Source organism: Adiantum capillus-veneris, chromosome 18 (genome assembly GCF_014529385.1).
Source record: "Adiantum capillus-veneris isolate H3 chromosome 18, ASM1452938v2, whole genome shotgun sequence".
Lineage (NCBI taxonomy): Eukaryota > Viridiplantae > Streptophyta > Polypodiopsida > Polypodiales > Pteridaceae > Adiantum > Adiantum capillus-veneris.
Genome location: NC_140948.1, coordinates 36,296,156 through 36,318,452, shown reverse-complemented (window position 1 = coordinate 36,318,452; position 22,297 = coordinate 36,296,156). Strand labels below are relative to the sequence as shown.

At 39.9% G+C, this 22,297-nt stretch overlaps 1 protein-coding gene across 2 annotated transcripts; it reads left to right on the top strand.

Moving 5' to 3' along the window:
• Positions 1-518: 518 nt before the first annotated feature.
• On the top strand, positions 519-2,284 carry LOC147435491 (protein C2-DOMAIN ABA-RELATED 2-like). 2 transcript variants are annotated; one of them, XM_086487967.1, is made up of 4 exons: positions 519-675; positions 745-915; positions 1,099-1,194; positions 1,826-2,284. In XM_086487967.1, exons 2-4 carry the CDS (start codon positions 805-807, stop codon positions 2,108-2,110), a joined length of 492 nt encoding a protein of 163 aa, XP_086344093.1. In that variant the 5' UTR covers positions 519-675; positions 745-804; the 3' UTR covers positions 2,111-2,284. The 2 variants fall into 2 exon arrangements, with proteins under 2 accessions (XP_086344093.1, XP_086344092.1); XM_086487966.1 differs by having other exon boundaries at positions 531-915.
• The last annotated feature ends 20,013 nt before the right edge of the window (positions 2,285-22,297 follow it).

The window sequence follows — 22,297 nt, the reverse complement described above, 5'->3', positions numbered from 1 at the left end:
CTCGTATTATAAAAACCAGGGAGGACTGTGCAAACTCCCCCATGCAAGGAGTCTTGAATGTTTTCGTTTTTTTAAAACATAAAATTGGAGCAAGAAACAATTAATAACATTGACGTCTTCTATGATTACAAACATTGAGCTTGAGAAAACTCTAACCCTTCTTGTGGTCTTTTGTGAGGTACACCTCTGAAAACCTCTAAAACACCACAATCGATATCCCATTTTTTGCGAGGTACACCTTTGAAGCACTACGATCGGTATCCCAAACACACTCTCAGGTGAAAAAAATCTAACACACTTTGATGAAAAATCTCTCTCTCTCTCTCTCTCTCTCCTCCTAGTTAATAAGTATTGTATACATAATAGCAACAAATAATAGAGCTTGTCGATTTATTTTTTTCATTTGAGAAGTGTTGAAATGGTCATATATAGTTTTCTAGTACTTTGGTCAATCTGAGTGCGCATCCAATACTTTGCTCAATCTCAATTCAATGTGAACGTAGCTGACGAAGCACTCTACTTTTTTAAGAGTAAAAAATTAAAAAGATATGGATGCAAATTGCTTACCAAGAACGATTCAGAGTCACCGAGGTCCGAAATAGCAATGAGCTCATCGGCATCAACTGTAGCATGGGATCTTCCAAGAGCAAGTCAGAGAGACTCGTTCAGCATGAGGCAAGTTGAACTCCACAAGCTATATTGCCTAATTTCCTGTGAAAGCCATAGGGGCCTTTCCTGTTGCAGGGTTGAGGGCTATCAGCAGAGCCAGCTTTCTAGGGTTTCGTCCTTGCAGCAGCAAAAGGAATGCAGCCCTTCAGTGGAATTCTGCAAGTTAAAATAATCCAAGGATCAGACCTGGCGCCTCGCGATCTAAAGTCCGCTGATCCTTATGTCCTACTCAGCATTGGGGATCAGGTATGTCAAGTTGTCAAGTACTCTCTCTCTCTCTCTCTCTCTCTCTCTCACTCACACACACACACACACACACACACACACAGAGAGAGAGAGAGAGAGAGAGAGAGAGAGAGAGAGATTGATTGTTCCTTGATATCATTTTTTGAATGTGTTATGTTGATGTACTGCCTTGATTTCCTGCAGAAAGTCAAGACACCGCCCATCAGAAGAAGCTTGAATCCCGTATGGGAGCAAGATCTTACGCTTGGCACTTCCGAGCCAGTAATGCCATTAAAGCTTGTAAGTGGACTGATTGTTATGCCAATAATGACAAAGGCATGCCAGTGGAGTGTGGAATGATTGTAATCATGTATATGCTATCAACTGCAAACCTCGTTTCCCGACATTTTGCACTTGTTCTAGAACTTTACGCTCCGCTAGGTAAAACCACAGTAACATAATGAATTCTTTCAACCAGACGGCAGCAAATGCTCTATGGTATACAAGCCTGTTTATGATTTTATGACTACTCTTGTGCATGAGTTCACATTATGAAAGTGTGTAGACTAGGTATATTTTTGTATGCTTAAGATTATTATGCCTCATGAGTAATGGTTGGTATTTGAATGCCATGGTCACCATGGAACTCGTTTTTGCTGATCAAGTGAAACACACGCCACTCTTTCACTAACACAAGCTACCATAGTTTTAGGTTTTGGGGCCTTGCAAAATCCATGTATGTATGTTTCGGTCCCATGTTTCACCGTGCTTCAACATAAAACGCGGTCAAACAACATGTGTTGAGGGTCAAACGTTTTGGCCTTGAAATGTTTATCTGTATGTGTGTTTGTGTCTATGTGGATTATATTTGTGTGTTGATGGTTTTGATTGGGATTTGTGTTTGATTTTTGTCGGGGCTCTTTTTTTGCAGTTTGTTTTTGACAAGAACACATTTACATCCGATGATGAAATGGGGGAGGCTCAAATTGATCTTACACCACTTATTGGAGCTGTGAAGCTGAAAGAACAAGCTCATACGACTGCTGAAAATGTTGTCATACACAGGGTTGTCGCAAGCAAAGAAAATAGTTTGGCGCGAGATAGTATTATCAAGTTTCGAAATGGGACGATTGTGCAAGAGTGTTGTGTTAAGCTACAGAATGTTGAGAGGGGGGAGATTGAGCTGGAGTTGATGTGGCAACCGTATTGTGGGTGATATGCATGCAAGGTTTTACATTGCTTTTAAAGGCATGGCCTGTTTTGGTCAGTTTGTGAGGAAATGGTGGTTAAGTGTTTCGAAAAAAGCACACCATACGAGTCTAAACTACGAGTTAAATTGTAAGACACTGTATTTCTCCGTACTAAACCATACCGTACTTTACCGTATGACTACACGATGACAACCTTGGAGCCTCAGAATGCGTTTTGGTTTAGTTTGGATTGTAAAACATATGCATTTTGTGTAATGGCAATTTTGTGTTTTGGTTTTTGATAAATTTCTGTTTTTGGGATCAAAATCAATTATGGTTCGTATCGGTTGTGCTTATGTGCGTATGAGTGTATGTATACGATCATTCATGCGTGTGCTTATGTGGTATGCTGGTAACAATGTACTGGATGCATGTGTGTGTTTATGCTTGTATGTATGTAGGTATGTAGATTAACACATTGCATTTAGCTTTGACAAGATAACTCTTTGATGTGGCAATGACATAGGTTCGCTTTCATCAGATATAGTTGTCCCTTGCTAGTTTCACACACCAAAAGCTTTCAGAGTCGCATTGGAAAAGGTCAAAGAAAGTCACATTGGCTGATTAAAGGAAAAAGATGGCTTCAATGGCTGTGTGTGAGAGAGAGAGAGTAATGTCAATGTGCCTTTCTTCACACATGGCACGGTCGATAGTTCTTTTCCGTTGGATCAGGGTCACATCACATGGCATTATGCACCCCCACAATGGTTCATTTTACGTTCATAATACAGACCACCTTGATGTTTTCATAGCCTACACATTGTCTCTCCTCTTTTGTACTTCCTTTGGGTGATAGGCCATTGAGCATCTCCCGAGGTCTCTAATGTATATAGCCCCTTTTGAGAGAGAGAGAGAGCTTTGTTCCCCACCTTGTGCTATCCTCCTACAGTTCCTTGGTGATGTCAGCGGCCTCTTCCCCCTCATCTATGTCATCAAATTCCCTTCTGTTCAACCATTGCCTCTCGTTGTCAAATTTTACCGGCTGGCATGCACATGCCCAATGTTGATCTCTTGTAGTTGTCCATTGTCATCTTTCAACGTTGGTGGATTTTTGCGGTTCAGGTTCTTGATCTTTAGTTTCTAATTGGGCTTTTGGTGGAAGTGCTTATCTTTGAGAGGCTTCTATCATCCTCTCTCCGATTAGCTTGCCGGGGCACTTCCAATTTTCCGTTTGATGCCTTTGGGCTTGCTATGTGAATGGTGATGAAGAATAGGCACCATTTGGGCGCTCTGGGGGGCTTTCAAGTAATAGAATCAGCCTCTTCTCTTTCAGAAACAAAAAGAAAGAGAGTGAGAGTGATAGAGAGAAAGGAGGAGGAGAATAGATTTAGACATCGTAGAAATAATCCCAAGAGGCCTCAAGGATCTATTAGACAAGTCTTAAACCGAAGACTTGGTACTCGGGAGGGAAGTGGGATAGCCAATCTACCACACTTGGGTGATAGAAAGGTTATCATCTAGTAAATTTTTATTGAAGTAGACACCTTTTTCTACAAGAAATAAGCATTCCTAATCTCCTAGATAGCCAATGGTCCATGAAAATCATTGCTCCAGTGAATACTTTCCCAACATAGCGAATTAGAACCATTATTCATTGTCGAGTCCAATGAAGAAACTCTACAAGCTTTTTCCATGATTAATCAGCTTTGTAGAGAGTGGACAACCAAGAATCTTGCCATCAAAATGACAAAAAATCGCATCCCAATGCGTAACCGTCCAATTGCCAAAAGATGTAGAAGACATCTTAACACATGGTTGCCAACATAATAGCCCAAGGCGCTCTCTGAGATGCAAATGCGAGCAGCAAAGAGTTCTTTTGTGCCAATGCTTGAAAGTATATGTCAAGAATATTTAAACCACTGTGTTGTTTCAGAGAGCAAAGTCTCTTATCAGACAGAAGGTGAAGACCCTTCTTAGCATGTTTAGTTTTCTAGATAATATCCATGGTCAACGACATAAAACGATGAATGTTGACTTTCCTACACTTTATCAATGGCAAAAAGAATTGAATATATCCCATAACAATAGCTTGTAAAACTCATAATTGAGCATGCAATGGCCATGTAGAAAATTTCTACAAATCAAGCTTTTGATTTAACCTTTGCATCACTCATTGAGTCATTTGCTAACATGAGATATGCCAACCTATCAGGCATCCCAAATGTCTGACAACAACGTCTGACCCAGCCGAATCGAATGTCATAACTTTGATGATGTGTCAATTTGAAGACACTGGACATTAAAGGCCGATCTAATGACTAATGATGTGGCAGATTATGACGACTTGCTGATGTGGTAGCCGGTTGCGTCGCAAATTGCGAAACTACTGTGTGGCAGGCTGTACGATTAGGCTGCTTATTACGTGGTTGATTTTAGCATTTGCAATGCTTTTGGGGGACGTCTAGTATAGGAGCCCCTTATACCTAAAAAAACACCTTAAGGATGAGGCTTTGGCAGAGCATTGCATGGTTGCAGATTGCAGAGCTGATTCCTTTGGCGGTTGTCCTCTATGATTATCAATAAAGAAAGAAAAATTGAAAGGGGGCGCCAGACTTTGGGGCAAGTGCATCTGGAAGTGGAACTCCGTGTTACAGGCTTGAACACTCCAAGCGAGAAATCAATGGCAACGCACAAACAGAGAGTCGACACGGCACGACGGAGTTCCGCGCCTACATGCAGTGGCCCCAAAGACTAGCGCCCCTTTCGTTATTTCTTTATTATTAGGAGACGCAACGATACAACTCCCGAGGGTCGGTTTCTTACGTTGAGTCTAGATGCTCTGCAGAGTGAGGCCATTAGGGGCTCTTATAAACTTACAAGGGATGCCCAAAGGCACTTCCCCAAAAGCACCAAACTATAAAAGCATTTGCTCTCAAAAGCGCTTGAACTCTAATTGAACTCCAAAATCTCCCAATGCAAATTGCAAAAATCTGTATAGCCTGTCACGTGGCACAGACATTGCAATTCACTAAAATTTCATACAACAATTGCCACGTCAACGTCCGTACCGTTTGCCACGTCAACATGTTAGTGTGTTTTACAGAAATCGTTCAAGCTTCGGGAATTTCAGGGTTAAGCCCCTTTGTTGGTGCTCAAAAGCTCTTTAAGTTGGTAGGCCCACAATCCATCTTTTGGGTTCAATCCACTCGGCCATTTCTCTTACAGTCGGGCATGCCACTTCATCACTTTGTGACATTCCTTCCTCTTGAAAGAATTTTTATCACCCTACAAAAACAACCAAAGGACAAAAACTTTCTTCAGTAGACACTAACTCTATGTACTCATGCACCAGTCTCCACCAATCCATCACTTCTACAAAGACATCAGTCTCCACCAATCCAACACTTCTACAAAGAAAGATCAGTCACATTGATCATTCACATTTCTGTCGACGGTGTGTGATATAAATCCTGATCATTGTGACCATTTAGCAATCACATCGAGACCGCATTGATCTTTTCATGGATGTCTTGATCTACTAAATCTTGTTACTATCAGATTCATATCCTTTATTTCACATTTCAATCAAGCAAACCATGCCCATGACTATCCACATAGCATGCAACTCACAAAATCACACACTTAGTTCACATTGAACATCGTACCGTGTTTTCAATCATTCAATATTGGTATATCTGGCTCTAACTCTGGACTATGATGAGAACCATTGTCATCTGCATCATCTGGAATGGGTGCATGCTCCTTTGAAGCTTGAGGGACAGGGGTAGGAGAAGAGGGTTCATCAAGAGGCAAGGGGTCCTCAAGTATCGACGAATCAGGGGTCGTCATGGAAGACTTGGGAGCGGTATCCCCCTTTGAAGATAAAAACTCGTCCAAGACAACATCACAATTTTGTCCGCACAATGTTTTTCCCTCTTGACAAGAGAACTCCAGTTCTTGAAGAGGCCAAATGTCTCATACTTGTGCTATAGAAAGTACACTCAAGTAAATCGGTTGAAATCATCTACTAGCAACATGAAATAGAGAGCCTTGCCGAGGGAAGAGGTCTACATAGGTCCACAAAGGTCGGTGTGAACCAACTCCAAAACGGCAATGGCTCAGCGTGTAGCAAGCCTCTGAATAGATTCTCAATGTTGCTTCCCACAAATGCAAGTAATGCATTTTCCATGCTTACTCCCAACATCTGGTAAGCCGATGAGCATGTGCTCATGAAAAGCAAGCCGAAGAGCATCATTGTTCAAATGACCAAATTTGTAATGCCAAAGATCACTTGTAGGCATCTGTGTCATTGAAGAAAGAGCATGGAGCCTGTAGAGTCCGTTCTCCACCAAGCCCCCTCTAACCTCCTTGCTGGATTCACGATACTAAATAGATACCGCATCTTTGTAAAGATCGCGTCCATGCCAAGCTTGCACACCTTGTGCACAGACATCAGATGAAATCCTAGCTTCAGAGCGTAAAGTACCTTGGAGGTATGCATACTCCCTCTATCCTCGAGAATCAACTCCATAGATCCCTCGCTGTGAATAGGAATTTCATATTTGTCATCAATAAAGATGGTACCACAGTGTCATCACATGTTGGACAAAAGATCCTTCGAAGGCGTCATGTACCGTGAGACATGTAACAAACTTGGGCACCCCAAGTCTAGATTTTGTCATGACACGAGAGAGAACCACTTAAAATACTTCGTAACTTTAAAATCACTGTTCAATTTTGTCGACACGGTCGGCGTAGTTCTGTGCCCAGAGAGATTGGCCCCAAAGACTGGCACCTCTTTCGGTACTTCTTTTATATTAACCTTTGAGCAAAGTATAACACCCGCAGGGTCCTTCGCTCTCAGACTGTGCGTCCAGATGCTCTGAGAACTGAGGCCCTTAGGGCTCTTTTATTCTTACAAGGGATGCCAAAAGCAGAGCCCCAAAATCAGTCAAACTCAAAATCAAAAGTTCTAAAAGCTTCAAACTTAAAAAAAAATAAGTCCAAAAGCTTCTGGTTCCAAAAGATGCCCAAAAAGCGATCAGTGCAATTCACGAAATTTCCATATAGCTGTTAACGCAAATTACAAGCATGTCCGTACAGCCCGCCACGTCAGCCTCTCAACGAAAAATCCAGGTTTCCGTATAGCTGTCAACGCAAATTACAAGCATGTATGTAATCCAGGTTTTCGTACAACTGCCACGTTAGCCTATCAGCGCATAAAGTGGGCATTTGTACAGTCTGTTTGTATTGCCACGTCAGCAGTCCACGTGTGTGTGAGTGTGTGTGTGTGTTTGTGTCTGGGGGCTTGCCGCGTCACCAGTTTGTGACATACCCCCCTCTTGAAAGAATTGCAATCATCCTCGATTACTCCTGCAAAACAGACAGAGGCCATAAAATGTCTTAATAGACACTAACTGTTAGTACCAACGTACTAGACACAACAAATCTAGCACATGTACAAAGACGACAGTCACATCACTGCACATGACATCACATGACAATCAATCACAGAAACATTCAATCCAAATCTCAGACCATGACTGGCAACAATGTATTAAGTAACCACATCTAGATCCATTCCAAACCTGATTGATGTCGGGTTAACTAATCCCATATTGTGATCATGTCTATAGAGATTTTTGACTCAAGCACTGTCGTGTGCGAGAATCATTTCCGGAGAATCCAATCCATCACCAAGTTCATACTGAACAGAGTCGTTTAATCATTCTTAATTCTGTTATTTATTCACAAATAGCAGGTTCCATTAGTTTCAATCAAAATTCAAAATACTTATAGTTGTCAGGTTCATTCTGGAGCTGTCATTGCTCCAAATTCGTCAACCATTATCACCGATTTTACCTGTTATCTACACACATCTAGCAAGTTCTTCCATAGAGCATAAATGTCATACATAAATTAAACTCTTCTTCGAAAATTTCCTATTGCAAAGTTCTTCATTCACACACTTAGTTCATATTGTACACAGTGTTTCAATCATCTGGTCATCTCATCCGTATGGGAATCTTGACGCACTAGAATCATTCAACATGCGTCATCATTCATTCATTCAAATTCATTATTCTTATCTCGAATTGAAAGGATATCCGATTCATTCTTGAGCTTCTGTTGCTCTCGATGTCACCATCTCATCCTTGATTTCACCTGCAAAACATGCAAGGAGATGGCTCACCTCGTTGCAAAAGAGTGGATGTCCAGCTCCATGCTTCCCAATCCATACAGAAGCAAGTTTCTCGCTTCTATTTTTGGTTATCTGTCACAACAACCAGATTGTCAGCACATCACTATCTCTTTCAGTGTCCTTTCCAGTATTTGGTTTATCTTAAGGTCAACAAATCTGTTCCAGCTCTTCCTGCGAGTAAAAGCTTTTGCTTTTCTGCACTCACATGTCCTTTCAGCTTTCCACCATGTCCTGAGAGGAGACTCAATGGCCTCACGCCATCTCGAATGAATCTCATCAATTGGGTAATCCTTCAGGTGTTTTGCAAATCTCGGGTATTTGGAGTACTTCATCAATCTTTTCATACCCATGTCAACCTGCCATGGACGCTTGTATTTTGCTTTGGAAAACTTCTCTATCGATTTTTTTTTTTGGCTCAAATCTTCATTCTTTTCTTTAGTTCTCGCGCCGAAATTTACTGTTCTTTGCTTGCCCACCCAAAGGTGTTATCTCGGCCAAATTCTCCATGAGAACCCATGTGTAATCTCGAATTCTTTATGGCTTTATGCCCTGTAAGACAGAGCGATGAAGACGGGAGCGCGTCCGATGTGCGATGAAGTAAGGGTGGAGTGACTAATAAGTCTGGAGTCGGCGGGACACGAAGATTCTTCAATAACAATTTCCAAAATTGTGCCCAAGTGATCTTTCTGCTCTTTAGTAGGACCAATATGCTTTAAGAAAAGCACATGCCTGATGCTCTGATACCACTGCAATAAAATTGGGCACCCCAAGTCTAGATTATGTCGTAACACGAGAGAATATCGCTTAAAATACTTCGCAACTTTAAAATCATAGTTCAATTTGGTCGACACGGCTTGGCGTAGTTTCTTGCCCAGAGAGATTGACCCCAAAGACTGGCGCCCCTTTCGGTATTTCTTTCATATTAATCTTTGAGCAAAGTACAACTCCCGTAGGGTCCTCCATTCTCAGACTCTACGTCCAGATGCTCTGAGAAGTGAGGCCTCAGGGCTCTTTTATTTTACAAGGGATGCTAAAAGCAAAGCCCCAAAACCAGTCAAACTCAAAAGCAAAAGTTCCAAAAGATTTAAACTCAAAAACAAATAAATCCAAAAGCTTATGGCTCCAAAAACTGCCCAAAAAGCAGCCAATGCAATTCACAGAATTTTCGTACAGTTGTCAGCGCAAATTACGGGCCTGTCTATACAGTCTGTCACGTCAGCCTATTAGCGGAAAATCTCGATTTTGGTACAACTGCCACGTCAGTGTATAAAGCGGGTGCAAGTACAATCTGTCCGTACTGCCACGTCAGCAGTCCACTTGTGTGTTTGTTTGTGTCCGGGGGCCTACCACGTCACCAGTTTGTGACAAGGCACCACTATCATCTCGAAACGCAAGAGTCTACGCAACCTCCGATGTCCCTGGAGAGTCCAGTGAGGGGAGAATCTCCAAATGAATAGAGGTTGGTGACTGCACCACTGCCGCCAAAGAAGTCGAAGCATCTCCAACTCGCTTTGGACACTTCCTCCAATAATGTCCCTTCTCCCGCAACTGTTGCAATGTCGTTCCACCTTCAAGGCTTCCCATTCGGCATCACTTCTCTTGTCTTTGGTATTGTTACTTTTCTTCTTATTGTTTTGCTTCTTGTTGTTGTTGAAAGAACTGGTCAAGGCTTTGGAGCCTGACTTCTTTCCCGTATTGAACCACTCCTCTCAGTCCAATACCATCGGAGAAATCTCGTCCCAAGAGATAGTATTTAGCCGACTACTCATAATCAAGGAAGAATAGAAGTTGGTATACCGAGGAGGCAATTGGGCCAAAAGATGAATGACCATATCCTCTGAACTGATAAGCTTTCCCATATGAAGTACCTCTTGTTGAAGCTCTTGTATCTTGTTGATGTGATCCCGCATGGAAAAATTCTTCGCATCCAGGGTCCTCAAGTGCACCTCGAGGACTATCCGCTTCATCGGAGAAACTTGATCATAAAGTGAAGAAAGTCGATCCCAAATCAACTTCGCCTCCTTCATCAATCATATGTGATTGATAATTGATGGTGTACTATTGAGGATAGAGAGTATGATGTTTGTAGGGATGGATGCAATAAATATGATGGTAGCAACCAAAGTAGAAGGGATCGAGATGACCAAAGCCCATGTTGGCAATCATGATAATAATGAACACATAGAAGCAATCAAAATGATAGAGAACCTAGCTCTTTAAAAGGACATGACAAACACGAAGACCAAAGAAAGAGGGATCAAGGTCATAGAAACCCATGATGCTACTAAAGAAGATGGGTCTTGTGTATGTGTGCTTGCAAGGACTTGACCTCTCTTCTCTATTATTTCTCTTCAAGGTATCAAAGCATGGTTGTCTATGAGATAGTAGAGGCAAGCACACAAAGTAGGTCACATGGAAAAAGCATACATATTCTTCCTCATGTGTGGGTATTACACTCACCCTTAGGATTTTTGGGAGACATCAATCGTAATCTTTGATTTCAATGCTTTTTGTGGGAGATTGTGTGGCTCGAGATTTTGCACAGCCTTTGCAAGTGCACTTTTGCAGCCATATTTTAGATTTAAGTGCATTTCGACTTTTTTTTTTTGGTTAGAGTGTGTTCACATGGAGGTTCATATTCTACAACAATTCTATAGCCTATGGTTTAGGTGTTGTAGGAATTTTTGACTAGTCTCGTCACTGCAAATGGTTGAAAAATAGTTGTTGGGGTGTAAGTATCTTGTGGACAAGTTTTTTTGTGATAGACTTTGTGTTACTTGGTACCCCATTACAAATTTTGTGCTTTTTTTTGTAGAAATGTCAAATTCACAAAGGAAACATGCAGATTGTTAGTGAGAAGTTGAAAGAGGACAACTTCCATGCTTGGAAGTTTAATATCGCTAATTATTCAAAGGGAAAAGGATATTAGGACTACATTGAGGGTGTGAATGAAGCATTCTTGGAGATTTTGGAGAGGAATGCTATCATTGAACACACACCCTCTATGTGCAACATGATTGTTGCCTCGTCCTATACCTATGTAAATAGCATATTTGAAGTTGGTTTTTGCATGATTGAATAACTCCATCATCAATTAGGCTCTTTCCCTCAACAACCAATAACAATGATGGTTCTAAGAAGTTTGGAATGCTCTCCTAAGTCCAACTAGTAGTCTTGAACTTTATTAAGCTGTCATTATGAGCATAACTATACAATAAATAGAGACAATAACAAATGGCAGTAAAATAACTATATGTCTACCAACAAGAATACAAATGATGGAGAAAGGTTTTTTATCATGCAATGGTGCATCTGCATCATGTGATCTTTATTTATGGTATGAACTTTATGACCTATCATGGTGAATATTTAAAAAACATGCATACTTTTTGTGTAAAAACTAGGGATGATACAATGCTATTCTGCATACAAGTAATGTATCATTATCTATGGAAAATAGAAAAGTTAAATACATGTTGATACGAAACATAACAATGAATTTGGTCTTTTTTGGAGAATTATAAGATTTAATAATGATGGTTTATATAGGAGTACAAGAAAAATGGAAGAGTTGTTGTGCATGAAAGAAAGAAGAAAGGATGTTTACTCTCAATGTGAACATACCTAACATGAATGCTACCATATTTTCACACAATTCAAGTATTTTTGAAAATTTCCAAATTTGGCATAAACGTGTTGGCCATGCAAATGTGCAAAGATTGAAATTGATGTAGAGTAAAGAACTTGTCAAAGGCTTGCCACAATTCAAAGTTTAAGAAGTGCATAATGTATGTGAGGCTTGTCAACTTGGAAAGCAAGAAAAAGGTTCCTTTCTATAGGAAAGATGTGTAGGCAAAATGTATTGGAAGTGTTACATTTTGATGTATGGGTCCTGCAAAGAATGCCTCTATGGGAGGATGCAAATTTTACATTATGTTCATTGATGATTACTTTCATAAGTGTGGGTTTATTTTATGAAGGAGACAAGGAAAGTGTTCACTTTTCATAGTTTTAAGGCTACAATTGAAAAGCAAACAAGAAAGTACGTGTAGTGTTTGAGGTCAAATGGAGAGGAGAATACTTCATCCATAAATTTAGCAATTTTTTGAAAAAGAAAAAAAGTTAGAAAGACAAGTTTCATGTAGACACATGCTTCAATAAAATGGAGTTGCTAATCACAAGAATATGCACATTACAAAGGTTGCACATGCATTGATAAAGTGAGAAGAATATGCATGCATATTATTGGGATGTAGCTATCTCTATTACACTATACATTATGAACATGTGTTCCACATCAAGTGTGCACATTAGGACATATTTGGACCTTGGAAGGGCCCGTTGGATTAAGGGAAGGGTAAGCACTAGCCAATGATAGGAGGGTGGTGCTATCACCTAGAAAATGGTAGGGGGATCTCTATTTTAATCCCTACATTATGTCATTGTCCTGAGAGAGAGAGAGAGAGAGAGAGAGAGAGAGAGAGAGAGAGAGAGGGGATGGGTTGTCATGATTGAGAGGGACCCTTGCAGGGAAAAAGACCCAAGCACCAAGAAAATCCATGTTTTAAAAAAACCCTAAATATTGAAAATTTTCAAATTTCTCAAAAGTGACATTTATTCCCTCTCAAACTCCCCCCCAAACTATCCCAATATCAAAAAGGATTTTATTTTTTCTCTTTAGAAATCCCTTCCCTCTCTCCTTTACACTACCAAACCCTTTCACACTCTCTCTACTATTCTCTCTCCATAAACTCAAAGTCTCCATTGCTACATAGCAAAGATGGCTAGATTCACCACATATAGAAAACACCAACAAGAGATAGAAGAGCAACTACTTCACAATACCAAGGATCATGAGGGTTTTTGGGTACCAACTACTTTTAAGAAGGGTACTTAGGTGTTTATGCAACCCTTTACACATTAAGTGCAACATTGAAACGTCTTGGAACATCACTGGAAGGAAAGGCTTGTTGATTTCAAGAAAAAGAAAGAGTGTCTGGTTGCTATTGTGCAGCATGTCTATACCCTTGCCGACATCCGAGTATGTTTCCAATCTAATGTATGTAAGGAGCTTCCTCAAAATTGTAAGCATCTTTCTTTGATCTTTGGTCCAAGACTGGTACGCACTTTGAAAGGTTATCATGCTTCTACTAATTCTTGTTTTTATTACCATGCTTGTAGTTTTAAACAACTTTCCTTGAACCCTACTTAAAGAACGATCTCTTCAATCCCTCTCTCGTACCTTCATGCTTGTGGCATGCCCACATTAGTGAGGTGATGCTTGCTAATAATGGTGCAATCAAAGACTATTGATGTTAGAAGTGGTGGGAAATGTGGTGATGGCTACAAGCAAGAGCAAGCTAATGGGTTTGTACAATAACTAGATGCCAAGGAAACCCATAATTGTATGCTATATGTGATTTTTTAAGGCATAAATTCTTATCTTTAGTGCTATTTGATTGGAAGTCTTGAAGCTAATCAAAGTGTAGGTTTTAAAGCGATTTTATGTGTCATTTGATGTGCTTTCCAACCCTATCTTTATTGCTCTCAGTTTCTAACCAGGATGGTTTTGGGTATCATGAAGGAAGTGGGCATCAAGGCAAATATCTGATACTTTTTTGTATTCCAAGAGTAGGTTTTGGTGTCCTTCTCTTGTGTGTTATGTTCATTATTGGTGCAAAATTTGCAAAAATAAGACTAGTAGCAAAGTCACAAGGAGCTATTATTGCTCATAATGCATTCCAAAAATGGGGTTTGGATACTAGTGGTCCTCTTTCCAACTCACCCAATGGAAAGAAATATGTTATTGCTACCATTGATTATCTTACCAAATGGGTAGAAGCCAAGGAGATCAAGGAAGTGAATGCTCATATAATTGCAAATTTTGTGCTTGATTATATTCACTGTCAGTTTGGTGGGCCATAAGTTCCCTCCCTCTCTCTCTCTCTCTCTCTCTCTCTATATATATATATATATATATATATATTTATATATATTTATATTTATATATATATTTATATATATTTATATATGTCACACACAAGGAGAAGTATACATCCTAAATCAATTTACATTATTGTTAATGCTAACAAAAAGAGAGACAAAATGATTTATAAGCCAAAATAATCCAAAAAATCTTGACCAAAGGTCCACCAATCCATATCAACTTTGCCAGCTTCAATACATGGCAGAAAATGTGTCACAAAACTGTACAATCATAGGGCTTTACTCTTAGTTTTGATTTGTGCCTTCACGGATAAGAGCATTGTAGACATCTACTTTGCTTAGCAGGGGTTGATGTATAAACATGTTTTCATTTTGGCTCAATCCAAGAACTGTCAAGAAAATGAAGTACAAGTGCTTGCAAGCCAAATAAGATTTTTTCTTGGCCTCCCTATCAATGAAATCCGGGCATGTGCAATAGGGATCATCCTTTATATGCACCTCATACACCCCCACATGTCCGTCTATTGTGTGATGCTCAACCTTGAAGGCTTCATGTGCTTTGTCTACAATGAATTTCTCTTCAATCACCTTATCCTTTAACAAAGAGCCAAATCAATTTTCTTAGCTGCCTCCTCTGAAATGAAACTCTCAAATTTGACTCTTATTCCATTTCTTGAAATATAGAACCATTGCCACCTGCTTTTGTTGAAGTAGAAGAGGAATCACCTCCATCCCTAGGAGGAGTCTGCATTGTTGTTGCACTCTCTTGATTTTTTCCAACCGTCTCCACTTGAAATCCTCCTTCAGGCAAGATTTCAACTTTCTCATCGGTGAGATTTGTTCCTAGATTAACTGGCCAAATTGTCGGAGGAGGAATTGGCCTTGGTTCTATGTTATGATCCACCACATAGCAATGAATAACATGCCTAGGACAAACCAGAGCCACTGTCTGAGTAACCCGTTTGGATGTTTTCTATACCCCTTAAAGGATGGTACATGAGTACCTTTAGTACATGCCACTATATTTTGTCCACTTCTTTTTCCACCACTAGGGACGCCGCTACATGTTATACGATTGCCTAGAGGGGTTCTTTTGATTGCCCACATATTCACTGACTTTCCGTTTCAAAACATGATACTTTGTCTTATCTTTGGAATTCTCACTACAATCTGCTACCCTTGATCTTCCATGGAAATGATCTTCCTTGGCCTTCCATGTGTTGTGTGGTCATGTGTTTTTGCATTGTACTGTGGTCTATGTGTTGATTCATCCTCAACATCAATCACAATCAATGGCCCTTGCTTTTGCCAAACGGTTTCTTTGTCTCCTTCAAGCGGGATGTGAGCTTTATACATGGGAGTTCCAGATGTAGCCTCATTTACTACTCTTATCACTTGTGCTGAACTAGAGGAAAATATTTCCTTGAGTCTCTCTAGTGAAGGACCCTTTCCAATATGTTTACCTTGAGAGTAAGAAATTACCTTCATGCTTTGTAGTATTGCATTTTCCATATCTGAAGTATATGCGTCATATCTGAAGTACATGCATTATACAATGATATTTGTTTTTGAACCCTTCACAAGCCTCGCTCCCATGCTTACTCTTGACCAAGTTGGTTCTTGGAGTGTTTGCCCCATCAACACTTCTCTCTACTGCTATCATGATGCTACCCCAATGTACAATACACACCTCCCACCAACTCAACCAAGAGTCTAGTGCAGTAATTTTTTTATCCATGCAATTTCCATTGCACCACCATTGTTGAAGGAGACAAGACTATGCTGCAGTTGCCTCTCTAGAGGGGACTAAACGCCACTTTTTGCACATGTCTTTGTGAGTTTGTTGAGATGAAGATACAATTTGTATGTCCTACCATGCTTTGTTTCCAGTGAAAAAGACAAGATCATCTTGATGTTGTAGAACATTGTCTTTCCCACCATTGAACTTCCAATTGGCTTGAGATTCATCGGCCACCATGAATCTGTAAAAATACACTCTCATATCCATGCCCTCCATAACTTCATTTATGCACTACCAGAAAAGAATTTGTGCTTCCATGTCTTCCTCTTTCATCTCACAAGTTGCAATAGTGAGGAGATCTTGCATACTACAACATAAGACATTCAATTAGTATACATATTGTTGGTTGTTTCTTAAGATACATCAATATTGAGAAATACGTGTCTAAAACAAAAAACCTTGGATCATAAATGTGGCATGCCATGGTCACCTAATCCGCCACTCGATGAGTGTGATCAAACTGCACCTAAATGTCTCGAAGATCTCCAGGTCCTCTTTGTTGCATTTGGTTAACCAAATCCAATCCAGATGCAGGATCACCTGTACACATCTTAAACCAAAATACCTCTCCCTTTCTACTCCTTGCTCGACAAACTTGCTTCTGTGAAAAAAAATCATATGTGCAATCCCTTTTTAGCCGTATCAAGGAGTCCATACTGAAGGTCTCCTTTGTTGGCCCACTTGTTATTGCTGCCACGGACCTTTGAAACCTGTATTACATAGTTAAGTTACTTTGAAATAATATGCACAAACAAGAGAAACAAGTAGCCATCCTCACCAATTGTCCTCCACTAAGGGACCCATTGCTTCAACAACATTTAGAAATTCTTGCTCACCAAGTACATGGCTAGAGACCCACTCTTGGATCAAAGTTGTTGTTACAGTTTCCTTTTCCACACACATTTGTACCTTTCCAGCACGTGCATGTCTATCTACACTGAGAACTCGTGCAACCATTTCTTTGGTTTTATCAATGAGCACTTTTGACGTACCATCCCTCATGTCATGTTGGTGAATTCCTTGATGTACCATCAATATGCTCATGCTTTCATCCCTTGGCATTACTTAATATACATAATATACAAAGCAATCACATGTACACAAACAAATGGGTGGTTTTCCGCAATAGTAGCAAGTAAGCTTGCCTCAAGCCCGTCACAATACTCATCCATACAAGGTAATTTTAGCATACTTCCATTGAAATGCAATGTGTTTGACTTCCCAAAATTAACCAATTTAAGACAGCTTTCATTAAGACACTTTAGGGCACCTTCACACTAACTTTTGCGACACACTCTAGAAAATGTGATGTTCGAGGTTTGTAGTTTGGTTCAATGGTGTGGATCATACTTACGTTTCATAGTATCCATTGGATGAATCTTTCCTAAGGTTGGTGGAAACTCAAGCAGCATGTTACCATTATACACCTTTGGTATTTATGACACTTCTTTTGTTTCTACTATTTTTAAAAGAAGCTTCATCAAGGTGTTGCGCTTCGTCACTGTGTTAAAAAATAAAAAAAATGGTATTTGTTCTCCTTACCTTGGTTGAGTTCTGCACTGTTTTCTCCCCAAAGAGTTGTTCCTTGCTTGGATTAGTAAGGTCTATGTATGGAACATACATCAAAGAATCACCCATTCCGCTCAAATTTGAGACTGTGTCATCTTCAACTAGCACCACAAACTTTGTAGAGAGAGATTTTTCCACAACATAAAACTCCTCTCCCAAGTGATTTCTTGTTTCTCTAGTGGCATTGTCAGCTCTTCACTCCCACCATAACAATTGCATGTAGAGCAGTACATGTTTGTGGAGCAACATGCTCTTGTAGATATTTCACCCCAAAATTAATCTTCCTATTGGTAAAGGGAAAAACTCTTTCAAAATAAGGGAAGACTACAACAGGAGTGGACCACCAAGAGGAGATGAAAATCCACACAACTCAAGAAGAAATTCATGTGCACACCACTAAAGAGAGCGGTTCCTCTCTCACAAAGGCATATGCGATTGGAGCGTCCATATTGACGGTAGTGCACGTACCTCCTTCGACAGGTGTAGTCACATCGACGACCATAGAAGCGAAAAACACAGATAATGACCCTCTTATCAATCTCTTTGGATTTGTGGTTGATAGCCACATCTCATCAACCTGGATTGATGCTCATGTTGTGCCATACAATCACTTGTTGCCTCACATCTCTCTATGTCGTCTTTTGGCCAATCCGGCCATTGGAACAAATAATGATTGTGTGTTTAAAATAATGATCTCTATAGCCAAAAGAGGTTACCAGCTCAGGATGGCTTGTTTCATTGTGTCTGAAGCTTTTCTCCTACAAGATCCTATACCATACGATAGACGTGGAACTTATGGGAGAGAGTTAGTAATGTCGACCACATTTGATGACCAAATTAGAGACATTACCGAGCTCTCTCACATGAAGGAGACAATATTCATTGTATGGGATGGAAACCATCGGCTCCATGCGTGCAAAGATTGGCATTGTAGGAGCGACTGGATGAATTCTCTATACCAAAGGTTGAGTGCATGGTTGTGAAGAATGACCTTGCAGAGATGGCGGAATTTTTGTTGGTGCTTGGCATGATCAACAAGTAAGTTTCATCACACTTCTATTTGTGCACTTAGTTATTATTGTTAATATAATTTTACATTTAAAAATAGGGTAACACAAATCCATGTGCCTCACACCACTATCCATGACATATTTATGATGAAAAAATTAGCGCTTGCCGACCCACATTCCTTATTGGACAAGTTTAATAAAGAAGATAGGGTGAAAACCGAGAGGGTTCTTCATGGGACGGAAATGAACCCTTCAAAATGGCTTAGACTACCTATGTCTTTGCTAGTGCAACTACTGTGGAAGGTATTTCTAAATTTATAATACACATGCATTAGGTAAGTACCTTTTTCTCGGTAATCACTTTGTTTTGGCGATTTGTATTGCAAGAAGATTTCGATGCAATGTATTGATTGAAGAAACAGAATTTTCCAGGCAAGGAGATTAGAGAGTACCACATGCACAAAGAAGATTACAAGGCAAGCTGTGATTTGGCTGTGAAAGAGATCGAGAACTTTTTTGTGTGCAAGGGGCTAGAGATAGTGATCATAGCCAATCCTAAGAATGGCAAAAGAAAAAAAATAAAAAAAAATCTCTTTTGTGGGTTGGGGAGAGAAGGATTGCAAAGTGACCCCCTTTAGAGTCTTCGAGGTTGCACGGGCACGTATTAGTCCCCGACAGAGTAAGTACTATCTAGTTTTGAAAGCACTATTTGTTCTCCTTGATCTATTAAACATGTTATCCAATGATAAATTGCAAGAAATGTAGCCTGATCAATATATTGGCCAAGCGAGATGTGTCATTGGTGGAGGCATCTATTCCAACTCAGGAGAAGCCATGCTGGCAATGGTTGAGAATGCACGTGTATTGGTGGCATCTTGAAGGGTGAGCATAGTAAAATTAGAGAACGGGGTCTAAACTAATAATTCCACATTACTAATACTTAGAGTGCACGGGTGTATTGGGTGTGGTGGAGAAGATGGAGGCCGAGAACTCCACGCTCAAGAAGCTACATGCACGCGCCACACGTGATTGTGACATGTCTCTTGGTGAGGCATTGTAAGCTTTTTGACAAAAGAACTTTGGCAAGGATTTCGTGTGGTGGAAGCAAGCTATATGAGCCACACATGGTGCAGAGGAGAAGCCACATTTCACATATAGTGTTTGAGGCCTGTTATACAGGTATTGAACTATACATTTTTATTAAGATGAAATATTAAAATCGTGTGTTTTGAATGATGGAGTTATTCCTCTTATTATGTGTAGATGGCAGTTGGGTGCCCTTAAGATAGGTCTTCATAGTCCATACCCTGAGCATCCCAACGATGCATGGGTGGAGTGTGAGTGAGAGAAGAGAGTTCTCTATCCTGACAATTGGATAGAGAAGCTCCATGGTAAGGAAACATGGAGAGACTGTCCATGGTTTTTGGACTATGCGGATGGTGAATTTCTCAAAGACAAAGCTGAAGCATACAACAACAAGTAGTGTTTTTATTGTTCAACTAATGTGTTTGGTTTTCTATAGTGTCCTTAATTTTTTTTGGAGTTGGAACATTGCACAATAAGGTTAAGGGTAAGGGCAAAAACGGAAGTGTCACCATCAATCAACCTCCCACTGATGCCATTTTCCCTAGCACAACCAAGGGATATCGAAGCACAAAAACTGCAGTGGACAGACCTAAAGAAGGTAAGAAGAGAGGATGATAGTCATCAATGATTTTTCAAAGTTCTCGAAGGAGTTTTAGAGTAAACAGAGAGAGCATGAATGTGGTGGGTCAGATTATGAGCAAGGTGATTGCCACTATGTTTTGTTTTCTTTGTAACTATGTTTAACTTTTGAAGGCAAGTCATCCAAAGGTGGTTAATCTTTTAGTGATTTTTTTTCTTAGTAATATTTATGTGAAATATTACGGAGGACATGGTGTGAATGACCTTTGAAGTAAAGCCGCTTGAGATTCTTTATAAATAGCCAAAATATACTAGTTTCATTCATTCATTCATTCACAAGTTTCTCTAATCAAGTATCTATTTTCTAAATTTATTCCTTTGATTTTCTCTCATTCACATATTTACCATGCCTAAGGAAAATCGCGGAAAATGAAATCAACGTGTTCAACCACCCCCCCTGTGTTTACCCTATCAACAATGTACACGTTAATTACATTCTCAACAATGTGTATGTTATGAATGCTGTATGCATAGCACAGAGTGTACACAACTACATGGACGCTCTCCGTGAAATCAACAAGGCCATAAGATCCATATTCAACGCCATGCAATACCTTAATTTCAATGCACATCCAATCCAAAGGGATATGGAGGAAGTTTTCGCTCCAACCAACAATCCAATCATGATTTGGAGAGAACATGGTTTTTGCACCCCACATGAGTCTGCAGCCTTCGAACAACATGTGGAGGCTTGGGTAGAAGTGTGGATGGCATACACTAATCAAGCCAATGGAGCCAACAACAACAACGAAGCCAACAATGACAACAATGACACTAGCAATGAGGAAAACTAGCTTTCACCTTTCCTCACTAATGTTAGAGAAATAAGGCCTTGACACCATATTAGCATATTGTACTGTTTTGTTTTGGTCCATATCTATTTTATTGTAGTTTTTTTTTAAAGTTGTGTACTTTAAACCCTTTTAATACTAGTTTGTGGTTTTGTTATTACAATCTTTAAATGTTATTCAATGTTGTTCAAAATTGAATTCATTATTATGGAGTGTTAACAGTTGAAGTGATTTTTTGCGAACAATTTCTGTGCATGTTTCATTGTCCAGTTGATGGTTAATCATGTTGCACAATGTATATCATGATGTTTGAAAAGAGTGTGTGTGCTCTGCTATGGGTATATTTTTTGAGTTTGTATACAAGTGTGCATGTGTATGAGTGCACACAAGTGTGACAAAATAGAAGGACACTTATCACGTTGGTGGTTAAGCATGCACGCTGGTACATGTTTCATTGTCCGATTGATGGCTAATCATGTTGCACGATGTATATCATGATGTTTGAAAAGAGCATGTGTGCTCTGCTATCGGTATATTTTTTGTGTGTTTGTATACTAATGTGCATGTGTATGAGTGCACACAAGTGTGACAAAATAGAAGGACACTTATCACGTTGGTGGTTAAGCTTGTTGCCCAACATATATCACAAGATTTTAGGAGACTATGTGCTTGTATGAGTGCACATGAGAGAGAGAGAGAGAGAGAGAGAGAGAGAGAGAGAGAGAGAGAGAGAGAGAGAGAGAAGCAGATGATGATGAAGAAGAAGAAGCAGATTGATCAAACGTTGTAGGAAACTATCCCAAAAGACCTTGGCATGAGTAGAGTTGAAATCAAGACACGTTATTCAAGATGGAAATACCTCAAAACCATCGGCCAAACTTGGGTGGTAGAATGATTGAACCATTTTTGCCATTTTCTTAACTCACACACAACCATCAGCAAAGCGCGCGCACGCGTGCGTGCGCGCACACACACACACACACAGAGGTTGACGGATTATCAAGAGAGAGAATAAAATTGAGAAGAGAGAAAATAAATCTTTTTTGGAATCTGCTCGTCAGATTCCAAAAAACAATTCGCTAGAAAATACATACCAAAAAATTACGTTCCAAGAACGGCGGTAGCACATGAGATGTCAAGAAGGGGAAAGAGGGAGAGGACGATGCAAC